This window comes from Hyperoodon ampullatus (genome assembly GCF_949752795.1).
Source record: "Hyperoodon ampullatus genome assembly, chromosome: 3".
Classification (NCBI taxonomy): Eukaryota; Metazoa; Chordata; class Mammalia; order Artiodactyla; family Ziphiidae; genus Hyperoodon; species Hyperoodon ampullatus.
Window position 1 is genome coordinate 62,666,968 of NC_136916.1, and position 14,737 is coordinate 62,681,704.

At 46.6% G+C, this 14,737-nt stretch overlaps 1 protein-coding gene across 4 annotated transcripts in view; it reads left to right on the forward strand.

The window, feature by feature from the left end:
- The window catches only part of NEO1 (neogenin 1), a gene marked incomplete at both ends in the record, with an annotated part of 236,626 nt that extends 226,753 nt beyond the window's left edge, over nt 1-9,873 (forward strand). For 3 of the 4 annotated variants that reach the window (XM_079699465.1, XM_079699467.1, XM_079699466.1), the window contains 4 exons: nt 2,076-2,234; nt 6,571-6,834; nt 8,860-8,996; nt 9,790-9,873. In XM_079699465.1, coding sequence (XP_079555591.1) covers nt 2,076-2,234; nt 6,571-6,834; nt 8,860-8,996; nt 9,790-9,873 — 644 coding nt within the window. The remainder of the gene's footprint in view (nt 1-2,075; nt 2,235-6,570; nt 6,835-8,859; nt 8,997-9,789) is intronic. The other variant, XM_079699468.1, reaches the window with a different exon arrangement.
- Between the last annotated feature and the right edge of the window lie 4,864 nt (nt 9,874-14,737).

Genomic DNA, 14,737 nt, shown 5'->3' on the forward strand with positions numbered 1-14,737 from the left:
TCTTCAGGTTTAGAGATATGCTTTTCCCCACGTGGCTTCAGTCCTTTTTCACAAGCTGGGATTCCCTGGAGTCTGCATCCCCCATCCACCTACCATGGCTATAAATGTCTGAGCACTGTTGAGAAAGGCCTGGTGGTGTCAGGATGAGGTTCCATCAAAGGCCTTGCACCAGAAGCATTGGATTCTGATTCAGCTAACAGTTAATGATTGCCAACTGTATTCTAGACAGGCACTTTCACATTTTTAATTTACTTAATTTGGAAAAACTGGCAATGCCTTGAAGTCAACTTTGTTTTTCTTTTGTGAGAGTTCTCTGTACCTAAAACACTTTCAAGTTGCACTTCCTAGATAAAAATCAGGAGGCTTTTTCCCTCACCCTAGCCTTAATTCTGGAAAACATTGATTCTGAAACACCCTACTTCTGAAAACTACCTGTCTTCCCCTGGAGGAGATGCTGACTGCCAAGCTGCCCTAAGACCTCTCCTCAGCCAGGTTTTCCAAGTCGTATTTTATTCCAAGGGACCACCTGCAGCTTCTGATCCCTGAGGGCAGGGAAAGCCCCTGATTAGTTTCCCAGGCCTTGAGCGGGGAGGGGCAGCACTGCTCCAGGGTCCCTGGCTGGTTGTGCCACCTGCTTCTTTGCACATGGCAAAGAGAAAGCTGCAGAATAAAGGCCTCTATTTTTTTTTTTTTTTTTTTTAGCGGTACGCGGGCCTCTCACTGTTGTGGCCTCTCGCGTTGCGGAGCACAGGCTCCGGACGTGCAGGCTCAGCGGCCATGGCTCACAGGCCCAGCCGCTCCGCGGCATGTGGGATCCTCCCGGACCGGGGCACAAACCCGTGTCCCCTGCATCAGCAGGCAGACTCTCAACCACTGTGCCACCAGGGAAGCCCAAGGCCTCTATTTTATTGACTGGGATTTTCTTCACCCCAAAGATCTAGGGAAATTCTTGGTGACAAGATATTTTAATAGACTCCAAAGGCAAATTAAGTTTTATCACAAAGTTTGTGAAGTCCTTGCCTAAAGGGAAGAATAAAAAGATCCCATGTGTTCCTAGCCAACCCTGCCTGTTTACCTGTTTGGGGGATTTAGAGCTGGTTATCTTGATGTTAAACATTCTGCTTCTCCAGCTACTCTATGGGAGTACCTAAGAAAAGTTTATACCCCAACTGGGCTTCTGATTTTGTTTGTTTGCATCTCTGGGATCGATAATTAAGCCTCATTAAAGAAGCACTTTGTCTTCATAGAAAGTTGTATGTGGAACATATGTGAAAATTTGGATTTGTTTGCTAAATGCAGCAAATTGAATTCCTTAGCCAGTGTGGGAAGGAAGGAGGCGATTTAGGAAAAATCCGTTTATCTTTTAATATGTGAATGGATGTGGCTGAGCTCCCAGACTGGAAGCAGGAAGAGATGGTGCCCTAGGCCTGTGTTTCATGCTTTTAGTACTAGATTGGAACGTAAGAGTTCAGTTCCACTTGCATTCCTTTTAAGATGAAAACTGATTAAACAGCTACTTATTCATTCAGCCTAAATACCTATTTCATGCTTCATTCAGCAAGTAAGAAAAGACAGAATGAATTAGGAATATACTCAAAGGAAAAGGGACTTCTATCTTTTTAAGCAAGATAAAAAAATAATAGATACCCAAACCACCATTTGTTTGCTTATGGATTTATATTTTATGACATATTCAAGGAGATATTTTTAATAACTCATATAATCCATATTTATTGTAGAAGAATTGGAAAATAAAGATAAACCAAAAGAAATTTCTTTTTAAATTCTTCACCCCTCTTCCCCACAAGATAATCACTGTTAACATTTTAGTAAAAATCCTCAGGGTTTTTTATTTCTGTGTATATGTAGAGACATATGCGTAGGAGTGTGTTGATTTTTTAAAGCAAGTATAAAACCCATGGCTAATTGTCCAAATTCAGCCATATGCCACCAAAAAGCCAAGAAAGTGGTCGTACAGTATGGGAGGGGGGCGTGGGGTAACTGCTCTTGAACTGTGATATGTGTGTGTCTGTGCAAGCATGTTAAGCATTTCTCTGTCTTGTGTTCATTCACAGCTGTGATTAGTGCCCATCCCATCCATTCCCTCGATAACCCTCACCATCATTTCCACTCCAGCAGCCTCGCTTCTCCAGCTCGCAGTCATCTCTACCACCCGGGCAGCTCATGGCCCATTGGCACATCCATGTCCCTTTCAGACAGGGCCAATTCCACAGGTGAGAGATGAGGATGGAGCCCCAGGTGGAAAGCATTCCGAAAAGCATCGGCAGGCTGCAATGGGGAGGACTTGCCCTGCTTAGAACGATTTGGAATTTTTTTTTCAGTGTTATTTGTTTATCATAACGTTTCTGTTACTGACTCAAATTTGTTTCTATAAAATTCACTCCATTTTTTTCCCCTAAGTTTTAAGTGCTTAGGGCAAGGTGTTGTTTTAGTAAAAACGTAACTCTAATCACATAACCATGTCTTGTTCCATCACCTTGCATCTTAATTCCATCATATTTTCAGTCTATTTTTTTAATCCTCCAGTTTGAAAGGAAAATGTATTCTGGGTGATTTTCAGACACTAGATGTTGCCTTTGCCTAATGTTGGGAAGGTTCTTAGGGCAGCCGTAAGGTAATTCTAATGTTAGGTCTTAATTACTTACTTCTGCCATGTACCAAAGTAAGAGCAACACCTGGGGACAGCAGGGCCAGTGGCCATGTTGAGCTTGTGCATATTGTAAACCTCAGGTTGCCTAGTGGATTACTGAAATTAGCAAGGGCTCACAGGCATAGATCATCTCTAAAAATAGATAGGAAATTAGCCTAACAATCTGCAGTGTATTTAAAGATGTACATTGCCAGACTAACATGTCCCAGTTAGGAAATCTTAAGAAACAGCTCTATCGAAACAGGTTTAAGGAAGAAAAAGTGAAGGTGAGAGGACAGCAAATGGAATAAATATTGTTCCTCATTAACTGAAAATTAATTTCCATCTTCTCAGTTTTAAGGTGCAAAAAAAACCACTTCTCATCTATACAGTGTACTCTTTTTCCATCATTTGAAATTTGTCTTTTAATAGTTACATATGTTACTAGTAGAACTAAGTTTTGGTAGTTCTGGAAAATAAGGGAATTTCAAGTGAATTCCATTTTAAAAGAACCTCAAAACTTCATGCTAGAAGCTTGGGTTGCCAATAACATCCCTTCCTCCTTTACATTTTGATCACTTATAAACATACCCCAAGCATCAAATGGAGGTCAAAGCTTATTAAGAGATGCCTGATAACTCCGAAAGTTATCTACTCCCAAACCTTTACTTGGTTTGGAGAATGCTGCTTGAACTCATGTCTAAAATTGGCCTCTCCCTCCCTCCAAATCCAAGTGTGGGGCCCTGCCTTTAGGGAAAGACAGTCTACAGGAGGCTATGGAGAACCAAAGGCTGCCTCACAGACATAATCTCAGATAGAACAGACAAGAAAGCAGCCCTCCAAACCTGCTCTTAGAAAGTGGTTTTTGTGTCCTGACTCTGTTTCTCCATTTTTAAGGCAGAAAGCCCTCACCCACTGGGATATGAGCCTACCTAAGTGCATGGCAGGGTCTTCCCAGTCGGATCAGCCCCCTCCTCCTCCCTCTTGGACAAGGAGGGGGTTGAAGGTTGGCAAGAAGCATAGGGCTCTCGCCCACCCCTCGTCCAAGTGGTCCAGTGTTGATAAAAGCTTGGTTCTGTATGGATTCAGGCGGAAAGCAAAAAGAGGAAAAGTAACTATTTGTACCACTAAAGGGTTCCCTGTTTTAATGACCAGAGGAGATAAAAGAAGGTAAAACTTGTAATGGAGCCACTGAAGATGGATTTGAAATGTAGAGCAGGTATCTAGAAGTGATCAAAGTTCTCCTCCTGTTGTGTTTTCCTGTGTTTCTAGAGTCCAGTATTACCACAGACCTGTAGATGTGGGCTTGGCATGACTAGACCTTGTCCAGGGCCGTCTTTGCTCTAGAGGGCATTGGCTGTGTCTTTTCCTTGAACATTTACTATGTCACTACCACCTGATGCAGAAAGCGTGCTTTCCACTTGCCCAAGCGCTCAGCCACTGTTCACTTTGTGTGTCTTAGACAACTCTGAGAGGTCAGTCGGGAAGTAGGTCCCTCACCAAAGCAGAAATTTTAGTTACAACATAGTTTCCCTCCTGGGCCAGAGGTGTTGCACAATTTCAGGGCACACCCTTCACAGAGAATACAGTGTGCTGGTGCCTTCTGGAGTTGCTCCACACTCTGATTCATGTAGGTAGCCCTCTTTTCCTTTTTCACGTTTCCCACCATTTCTGGCCCTCAGAAGCATATGCATCAAATTAAGGCAGTTGAGGCATCCAAGGTAGGCCTGTGTGCCCAGAGCTGACCTAACATATCTGCCAGTACAATCTGACATGGTCCAGGCTAGAGCCTGCTTTCTCTCTCCTCATCCTTGTTACCCTCGATAACCAGCTTCCACCCAGCCCAGGATCACACAGGGTGGGACCAGCAGCTCCCCAGGTGTGGTGATAGCTGACCTGAGCAAGCATAAGAAGTGAGATCCTCAGCGTACCCCTGGAAAGGATGAGAAGTGACCTAGGCCTGGGAGGGTTATCACAGCCAGGCTCTCAACACTTGGGGAGGGTGTATGAGTCGCTCATTGCTGGGACCCAAGGCCTTTAAGTTAAGGGAGTAGCACTCATGACTGCCATGGCCCATCCCCTGAGAGCCGAAGAGAACAGATTCATTGCTATCTCAGCAACAAAGGCAGGGAAAGGTTGGATTTCTGCAGGTTGCTCATGCATTACTGCTTAAAAGGGTTTATTTTCCTTGATAAGTTTGAGGACTCTAGGAATCAAGGGAGGCCCTCCTTCAGGCTGCCTGGTGCAGCCTATGGCCCTGAGCTGGTATCCTCCAGACCCCCCCTCAGGGTGGGGTTGGTGATCTGCACCAGCTCACACTATTTGAAAGGTCTTCCTCATATGGTCTCCCTGGGACTTGGTGCTGCTTCTGCCCCTGCAGAGTCGGGGGACGGGTGGTATTGGGCATGGAAGAGCAGTGTGATGTGTAGTGGATGGAGCATGGACTTGGGACTCGGGCAGGGATTCGGAATCCTGCCCCATCGGTTCTGTGTCCTTGGGCCGTGCTTAACCTCCCAGTGTCTAATGAGTTACTAGGAGGATTGAATGAGCTAATCAGTATAAAGCACTTAGCATGGTGCCTGGCTCAGAGTAAGCACTCGGGTAATTTACGAAGAAAAGAACCTTATCAATTACTCAAACCCTGTGTTTACCACTTTACATACATTTTCTTAATTAAATCCTCGGTGAATTAAATTATGTGTTATTCTCCCTATTTTTATAGGTGAAGAAACAGATTCAGAGATTTGGTGACTGCCAAGTTCGCTCAGCTCTTATGTAGAGATTAGGGTTCAGGTCTATCTGACTCCAAAGCCAGTGCTTTTACTACCCCCCATGCTGCCTTCCAGAACAACTCTGACCCCTCTTCACATATTTTGAGATTTTTGTCATGTTCTTCTTGAGTTTTCCCCTTCTCCAGGCTTTTTCTTTCTCTGGACCCCCAAATACCTCATGGCATGATCTTAAAGCCATTTACAGACCTCTGGACTGTTTGGTTGTCCAGGTCTCACTTGAGCTGTGGGGCTGTTGCTCTGGGGAGGGTGTGCACAGTAGCCAGAGAGCGTGCAGGGCCTGTGGCACTGCCTCTCCTGCAGTGACCACCAGGCCTCGCAGGCAGAGCTGGTCCTTGTCAGGTACCCAGCCCAGTCTTGGTGGTAAGACATGTTGTCTGTGAAAGGCTAGTCTCTGAGACTGTCAATCAGTGAGTGAAATTTTCAGTTTTCTTTCCTTCTTCCATTCATTCATTCATTCATTTATCTATCTATCTATTTATTTATTTATGGTTGTGTTAGGTCTTTGTTGCTACATGTGGGCTTTCTCTAGTTGCGGCGAGTGGGAGCTACTCTTCACTGAGGTGCACAGGCTTCTCATTGCGGTGGCTTCCCTTGTTGCAGAGCACGGGCTCTAGGCACGTGGGCTCAGTAGTTGTGGCTCGCGGACTCTAGAGCACAGGCTCAGTAGTTGTAGTGCATGGGCTTAGTTGCTCCGTGGCATGTGGGATCTTCCCAGACCAGGGCTTGAACCCGTGTCCCCTGCACTGGCAGGCGGATTCTTAACCACTGCGCCACCAGGGAAGTCCCTTCTTTCTTCTTATTTACATCTTAATAGATAACATCTCAGGAACCTTGATATGTGCTCCATAGTGAGTACTGAGAAGAACTTTAAATCTGTAAAATTGTGACCACTTGGTTGTGTAGGTGAAACAAATCCAGCATCTGGTTGACAAAATTGTTCAGGACTCTTAGATTAGACTGTTCTTACTTAGCTTTGACAGTGGTGCTAATCCATGTTCCCTTGGACTAGCATTGATCCTAAGTGCTTATTGAGCTGGTTTCAGGAGCCCTTAGAGGTAGCCAGAACCTTGGAATGTGCATATGTTCAATGGTAAAATAAATGCTAACATTTGGACTTTCCCGCTGTAGAATCTGTTCGAAACACCCCCAGCACTGACACCATGCCAGCCTCCTCGTCTCAGACATGCTGTGCTGATCACCAGGATCCTGAAGGTGCTACCAGCTCCTCTTACTTGGCCAGCTCCCAAGAGGAAGATTCAGGCCAGAGTCTTCCTACAGCCCACGTTCGCCCTTCCCACCCACTGAAGAGCTTTGCTGTGCCAGCAATCCCTCCCCCAGGTCCTCCCACCTATGATCCAGCGTTGCCAAGCACACCATTACTATCCCAGCAAGGTGAGTGGGGACAGCAGCACCACTGGAGGGGCCCTTGAGTAACAAAGCAAATGTCCTCCAAGCTTATCCCTGCAATTTAGTGTCGCAGGGTGCATTGCCCCTCTCAGGGAGTCTAAGGGCTCCTCCTTTGGGAACATATATAAACCAGAGAATAATTTGGTGGGGAGCAGGGGCTGACTTTCTGAATTGTGTTTTGGGTGCAGAGTCCTTGGTGGTAAAAGCCAGTGGCATGGGTATGAACAACAGATCTGGTCTGCCCAGCCTCCCCCCAGAGTTGCCTCACTCCATAGGGTTCCTGCCAGCTGGAGAAGGGTCAGGGAGGCCCAGACTTGGAAACAAGGAAGAACCTTAGGGTGGAGGAATAACCCTGCAGAAGGAAAGTTAACTCCTCGAGTTCACCCAGCTCAACAAAAGCCCTCTCACCTCAAAGGCGTGCTTTCTGCCTCCTACTCTTTCACATTTTTCTCTATTATGATGGTTTGTTTCAGAATAAATCACTGGTTTTCAAGCTTTCTGGTCTCAGGACGCTTTATAACTCTTATAAGCTGTTGAAGCTGCACAAAAGCTTTTCTTCACATGGGTTGTACCTATCATTATTTACTATATTAGAAATCAAAACAGATTTTAAAACTATTTTATTCATTTAAAAATAGCAATTAATCTATCATGTTAAGATAAATAGCATATTTTTCATGAAAAATAACTATTTCAAAATAAAAGAGTAGCATTGTCTTATATTTTTGCAGATCTCTTTAATGTCTGGCTTAATAGAAGACAACTGGATTCTCACACCTGCTTCCGCATTTAATCTGTTGCAATATGTTGTTTTGGTTGAAGAAAATCTGGCCTCACAGATATGTAGTTGGAAAAGGGAAGATTATTTTTATAACCTTTTCAGACAACTGTGGATATTCTTTTTTGATACTACAGCAAAACTCAACAAGTTGTAGTTTCTTATAGGTTTGTTTGTAATGTGGAATCAGAAATCATATAATTATTTGTACTCTGTTCCAATAAATCCACATATCTTGTACTTTGAATGCGCGGTACTGAACATCACATGTTGGTCTTTGGAAAGTAATGGTTCACTAAGTTATACAGATCCTCCAAATTTTGATACATTTTGTTAAATGGTATCTAAAAATACATTCATTAATATCACCAATGTCTGGAAGTATTGGGAAGCTCTCAAGCTCATGGTGGCAGATACAAGTTTTTCAAAATTCTGATGTTTCACTTTAAACTTAAATTTTATCATTGAAAATAAATACTGTCCATTGTTTTCCCTGAAGTGACTGACTTTACTTCATTCACTTTCTAGAAAATATCTGCCAAATGCTCAAGTCTGAATAACCGGTTTGTGTGTCAGTCTTTCTCTGTACTAACATTGATGTTTCGTGATGAAAGCAGCAGTTCAGCTCACAACTCAATTACAAGTGCCTTTATTGAAGACAGCTATTATGCTTTGGTGTACAGCAGAAGTATTTTACCCATATTTCCATTTTAGAATATTTAAAAGATGAGTAATCAAGGTTGAGATTTCATAACATAATTTTTGCTACTTCATTAACGATGATCTTAAACTGGCTCTTTTTAAACTTGCAAGTATGCATGTCCATGAATGACTTTACAGTTTGGTGCCACTGCCTTAATTTGTGCTAAGGCTCCAGCAGTTTTACCCACTGTTGCTTTTGTACCATTGGTGGAAGGGCAAAAACTGTCTTGGCATTATTATGAAAAGAGTTTTGACCTCCCAGATATCCTGCCAGGGGCCCTTGGGCCACCACACTTTGAGAGCAACTGGACTAGGAGATGAGCTTTCTAAAGCCAAATGGAACATTTGGCCTCTTGGATGCCCTGCTTTCTCCCTCCTGCCATCTTGTTCCAGTGCCTTTTCAGAGCAGGATCTCTGCCCTGGGTCTGGGTGCATCCCTCACCCTTAGCAGCATTTGGACCTTGGGTACCTTTGTGAGGTCTGGAGGAGCAAGCTCAGCCACACACCTGATGGTGCCCTTTCCCCCTCAGCTCTAAATCATCACATTCACTCGGTGAAGACGGCCTCCATCGGGACTTTAGGAAGGAGCCGGCCTCCTATGCCAGTGGTGGTTCCCAGTGCCCCTGAAGTGCAGGAGACCACAAGGATGCTGGAAGACTCCGAGAGTGTGAGTTCGCAGGGCCACCAGCCCCGCCAGGATGACTAGGTGCATGTCCCAAGGCCTGAGAGTGCACTGGGCACACTGATACTCTGTGCTGGCCCAGAAGTGTGAGGCAGTCGCTCACTCACTCATCAGGCGAGCACTGAGCAGCTCCTGTGAGCTGGGGCTGTGCTGAGGGTTTGATCTGCTTGGATTAGCTTGTCACACCAGCCCACCCACCTGCCTTCCTTTTAACTGTGTCCTGTCTCTCTGGTCCTCTTGTCTTGGTTTGAACCATCCACGTGTTCTTTTTCCCCTTAGTCCCCCTTAATGACCTTTCCTGAGCAGGATGCTGAAGAGGAAGGTGCCTGTATGGTTGCTCTCAAAACAAAAACCAAGAGGGTCTCTCCTTGATCTTTCATTCCCACATTCCAATAAATATGTTCTGCCTCTGCATTTTCAGGTACAGGACTCTCTTAGGAGGAGAGGTTGGGGCCCAGAGATACAGGGGACATACCAACTGTGTTGGGTCCAACAGAGACTAGAAGGGATGAGTGGCAGGGCCTCTGGCCTGTGAGGTCCTCGTGACCCTGGCAGTGTGGGTTGGAGGAAAGGCATTCTGCAGTGGAAAGAAATGAGTGGTTGCTGGCTTGGGCACATCCTGCAACCTCTGATGCTGCCGGGCCAGCAGGGGCTTAGGTGGTCCAGTCTCTCAGGCAGTTTTGTCACTGACCACTTGACACTTTAACGTCTCTCTGTGGGCCCTCCTTCTGGACAGCTGCTTGGACTGTGCCTGGTAACAGTGTTCTCTTTTCTGTAGAGCTATGAACCAGATGAGCTGACCAAAGAGATGGCCCACCTGGAAGGACTGATGAAGGACCTAAACGCCATCACGACAGCATGACGACCTTGACCGGGACGTGACTCCGGACCTGAGTCTAGAAGTCTTGAGACTTAGCCTTGAAAACAAGGAGTTGTACAGAGCACGAGAGGACAGCACTTGAAAACACAGAGTGAGCAGGCCGCCCGGCCAGCACCCCCGCGTGGGGCCAGCTCCAGGCCTGGCTGCCTGCCTTCTCCTGGTCGGCCTGGAAGATGCCGTGTCAAGGCAGCTTCCCTTTGCCTGCCAATATTCTGCAGGACTGGGCACCATGGGCCAAAATTTTGTGTCCAGGGAAGAGGCAAGAAGTACCTCTGTCTCACTTTGTGGTCAGGCTGTGTCTTCATGCTACGACGGCATCGCCTTTATGGAGTGTAGACGTTGGCATTTATGTACAATTTTATTTGTGTCCTATTTTATTTTACCTTCAAAAGAAAAACACTATCAAAAACCAAGGAAGTCTGTGGTGTTCTCCACAAGTGGTTGACATTTGACTACTTGTTTGAATTATGTATGGAAAGTCATTGACAGTGTGGGTTGTTCCAGGGGTTGGCTTGTTTTGTGTTTTTATTTTTATTTTTGATTCTGAGTCATTGCATCCTCTACCAGCTGTTAATCCATCACTTTGAGGGGGGGAGGAAATGTTGCATTGCTGTTTGTAAGCTTTTTTATTTTTTTTATTATAATTATTAAAGGCCTGACTTTTTCCTCTCATCACTGTGAGATTACAGATCTATCTGAATGAAATGTAACATTGAAAAGACTTGTTTGTTGCTTTCTGTGCAGTTGCAGTATTGGGGTGGGGGGGTTGGGAACTGGAAATTGAGGGGCTGCTGAGGTCCTGTGAATGTTTCAATCATTGTACTTCCTTCCAGAAGCCTGCAGAGAATGGAAGCATCTTCTTTATTGTCCTGGCATGTTCATCTCTATTGTCACTAAGTTGCAACTGGAGTTTCATTTGGATCTAGTTAAAAATTTCTTCTGTGCAATAGGTGGGTTCGAGGATGTAGCTGCCCTGGTGTCTTGGTCATATCCTGATAAGAATGTCCACGCTGAGGAGTCAGGTGCTGTATTGCAGGAGTGATGCAGGACAGGGCACGAGCCTGGCTGAGTTCCTGGGAAATCGGAGAAGAGGTTAGAGACCCTTTCCTGCTGTTACCATGTGTTCTCTTCGGGGAAGTCGGAGGTTAAGGAGGGAGCTTTGTTCCCATGTAGGACTCCTTGCTTCTCCCTAGTTCCTGTCCTCAGCCAGTCCAGCTCTCACTTCTGCGCCTCAGAGCCCCGTGGGGAAGGCATTAGCAAGAATGAAGCAGGCAGGGGCTGCAGCACCAGTGAGGCTCCCCACTTCTTTCTGAACATTGTTCTGTACATAGCAGGGGACGGGGACAGCGGCCTCCCCAACTCCCGCACACCATCCCAGCAGCTCAGCTAAGCCCCTGATTTGAACAGGGCAGCAGGAGGTCTCTGAGGTGTGCTGAGAGGCTGGCCACACAAGAAGCCTTTGCCTTTGCAGGAGGTTCTTGTGTGCTTTTTCTTAAAAATGTAAGGAGCTGAGATTTTTCTTTTTGTTTAATATAATCTATTAAGAATACAGGACTGACCCTCAGGCATCTCCCCCTACTCCCCAACAAATCCCCAGAAGAGAGTGTGGAAGGCGGTGCAGAAGGCGGATCGAGCTTTGGTTCTGTAGCCAGGAAGAGGTCAGCTGCTGAGAACACCAGTGGGCACTCAGACCCGCCTGCCCTGGGGCCTGTGCTCTGCCCTGGCCACACAGGCGCCCCACTTGCCTTCGTACCTTGGTTTTTTCCCCTATTTAGGTCTTATCACACATTTGCTTTTCTAGAAGATGAACTCTGTTTCTTAATTGGGGGCAATGAAAAGTGCAATGCTGGAACTCCTGTTGCCCTGCTAGCTGGTCACGGAGGATAGTGCCAGGCCAGATTCTGGAAACCCAGTGCACTTAAACTGATCCTGAAAAGAGCACTCAGAACACTCTGGACACCAGGAGGGCTAGATTCCCCAGAAACTGTCTTACCTTTTGCCCAAAGAAACATGCTCAGTATTCGGGGCATTGCCTCCCATGAACCCTGATACTTCGGTTACCTCAGGGCCTTGGTACCTGGATACTGCCACAGAACTGGGGTGGGGGGGAGGGGCCTATTTTTAAATAACTGTTCAAAGTTGGGGGATTTTTTTAAATTAAGAAAAAGGAAAGTTATTCTGTATTGCACCTTTTCACAGTTTAATACATTTTCTTACATTTTCCTGTGATTTTTGAAATTAAACCATTGTGTGTCTTGTAATGTCCTAGTTGAGCTGCTGACCAGCAGCTTCCTTCAGGAGGATTTGGAGCAAATGTGTCTGTTGCCTTGTCACCTGCTGGAAGGGGACCTGGAGGGCTGCTGGGGACTAGTTTCTGTACACACTTGTTTGGCCTTTTCTGTAGTTGATGCTGTAAACTCTATGGCTTTTTGAAAAACAATTTCATGTTTTTATTTAGTATTGGAAATCCAATACACTTTTTTTAATCCAATCAAACTCTGGTCTGGACAAAGTGTTATTTTCCTTTTTCCCTAGGAAAACAGAACTTCGGGGTCCCGTTTCCCATCCTCAAGTGGACTTCACCATTGCCCTCATCACTGTAAAGGCAGGAGTTTGGAGGGGCACCCAGGGCGGTGTAGCGGGTGAGCCGGGTGGTGATCTGGGTGTCCTCCAGCCCCAAAGACGAGCCCTGTCCCTGTCCCCACCCCCATGACCATTGCTCCCCTGAAGGGACTGAGAGCCCGAAGGATCAAAGATGACACCTGTCAGAAAGAGCCAGGTGCACCCCCCACCCCAGGCAAAAAAGCACAGCCGTTTCTGAATGGTGTGCAGGCCGCATCCCAGCTGTGGCAGCATCCTGCGCAGCAGCTCGTCCTGTTGGCGCACAGCCTGGGACCCACGCTAGGCCCGGGCCTCCCCCACCCCGCCTCGCACAGGTGTGTGATGCCTAGAGTGGGTGTCTGCAAGGAGCCCCACCTTTCCCAGGCTATTTCAACTTCTGACTGCGTTCACTGTGTCTCAGCTTGGGCTGCTATGACAAAAATACCATAGACTAGGGGGCTTAAACAGCAAACTCTTATTTTCTCACAGTTCTGGAGGCTTGGAAGTCCAAAATAAGGGAAAGGGCAGATGTGGTGTCAGGTGAGGACCCACCTCCTGGTTCACAGATGCTGTCTTCTCACTGTGTCTCATGTGGCAGATGGGTGGTAGAGTTCTCTGTGGTCTTTTTTGCCAGGGCACTAATCCCATTGTGGGTTCCACCCTCATCGCCTAATAGTCACCTTCAAATACCATCATACTGGGGATTAGGATTTCAACATGCGAATTTGGAGAGAGACAAACATTCAGTTCATAACACTGTAAGCTTTCTCACAGTGTATGAGAGTCTGGGCTCAGAATAGTGAGTGGGGAGCACAGCAGCCATAGGCCTGCCCTCCATGAATGTGGAGTAGCGTGAAGGCTGGATACAGAGCCCAGCCTCCTTACTAACTGCTCCCTCGGCCCCAGGACTTCATCTGCTCTGCGGCCAAGTGTACTTTATGAAACCCACATCCCATCATTCCCATTAGCCATGCCCCATTGGCCTCAGGGTGGAGTCAGAGCTCCCAGTGCCAGAGCCTGTGCCAGTCTGCCGCAGCCCCAGACCAGACGCTGTCACCTTGTGCACCCAGTGTCTAGCAGAGGAAGGCAACCTGGGACATGCTTTTCAGTCTTTGCATCTGGAACACCACTACCCCCGTGTTCTAACAGCCAGAGAACCGGTGGGGACCCTCCTCTGCATCCCTATATGGAGCACTTGGCACATTTTACAGTGATTTATGTTTTGAGTCTTTTTCCACTGGACTGTGGACTCAGTGGAGACACAATTTCTCACTCCTCTCTGAAGGCCTAATGCCAAGGGCAGATTCTGATAATAGCAGATGCTTGCCTCCCAGAAGGATGGATAGACAGGCTAGAGGACTCATGGCCTGGAGTGTGTGGGAAGGCTTCCTGTATATACACATCCCCTCCAGCTCCCTTAGAGGGATCCTTATAGGTCCCTAGTGTTACTGGTGCCAGGACCCTCCCATTCCAGCAGCCATGGCCCTTTGGTGTCCTGGGGTGAACTTGAAAGATAACAAAGACCTGTCTGCCTGGCACAGTTATAAGAAATGAGGCTGATACCACAATGATGAACTGGGTGCAAGGATGTCCTCCAGTTGGTTCTAAGACAAACACTATGAACAAGGCTCTATATGAAGAAGAAATGCCCTCTTTCCCCAGTCTATCAGCCCCTCCTGAATTTAGACACCTTCCTACCAGGAATGTTGTGTCATCAGGAGAGACTGGAGAACAGCACTGAACCAGCTGTCAAACTGATGGGGAGGGGGCATGGGGCAGGGGGTGGAAAAGCAGGGCCAGCCCTACCCATAGACAAGGGGCCTCAAGACAGGAGGTGCATGACTCTTCACCTTGGGTCCCCAGCTACCAAAGGAGAGAGTTCACCAGGGAGGGGGAGAGGGGACGAGGTGGGAGAGAGTAATTCAAGGAAACAGTACTTTACATTTTCCATAACCTTTTAAAAGTATGTAATGTTGAAAAAATGTTATCTGTGACTATAATTACTACTCTCTGAGCACAGCGGACGATGTTCATCCCAAGATGCTCTTTTACTCAACTATGGATTTGATGGGTTTGTGAAATGAAAACATGGGCCTAGAGCTAAGCTCAGAAGGGGTGAGAGGGAGCTCTTGCTGTGCTATAGTGAGAAGAATTTGGAATTTCCTGAAATAATTGGGGGTGGGGAGGCAGCGGGTATATCAACAAGAAGATGAGAGAATGAGGGGCAGGTGGGAGAATGCCCACA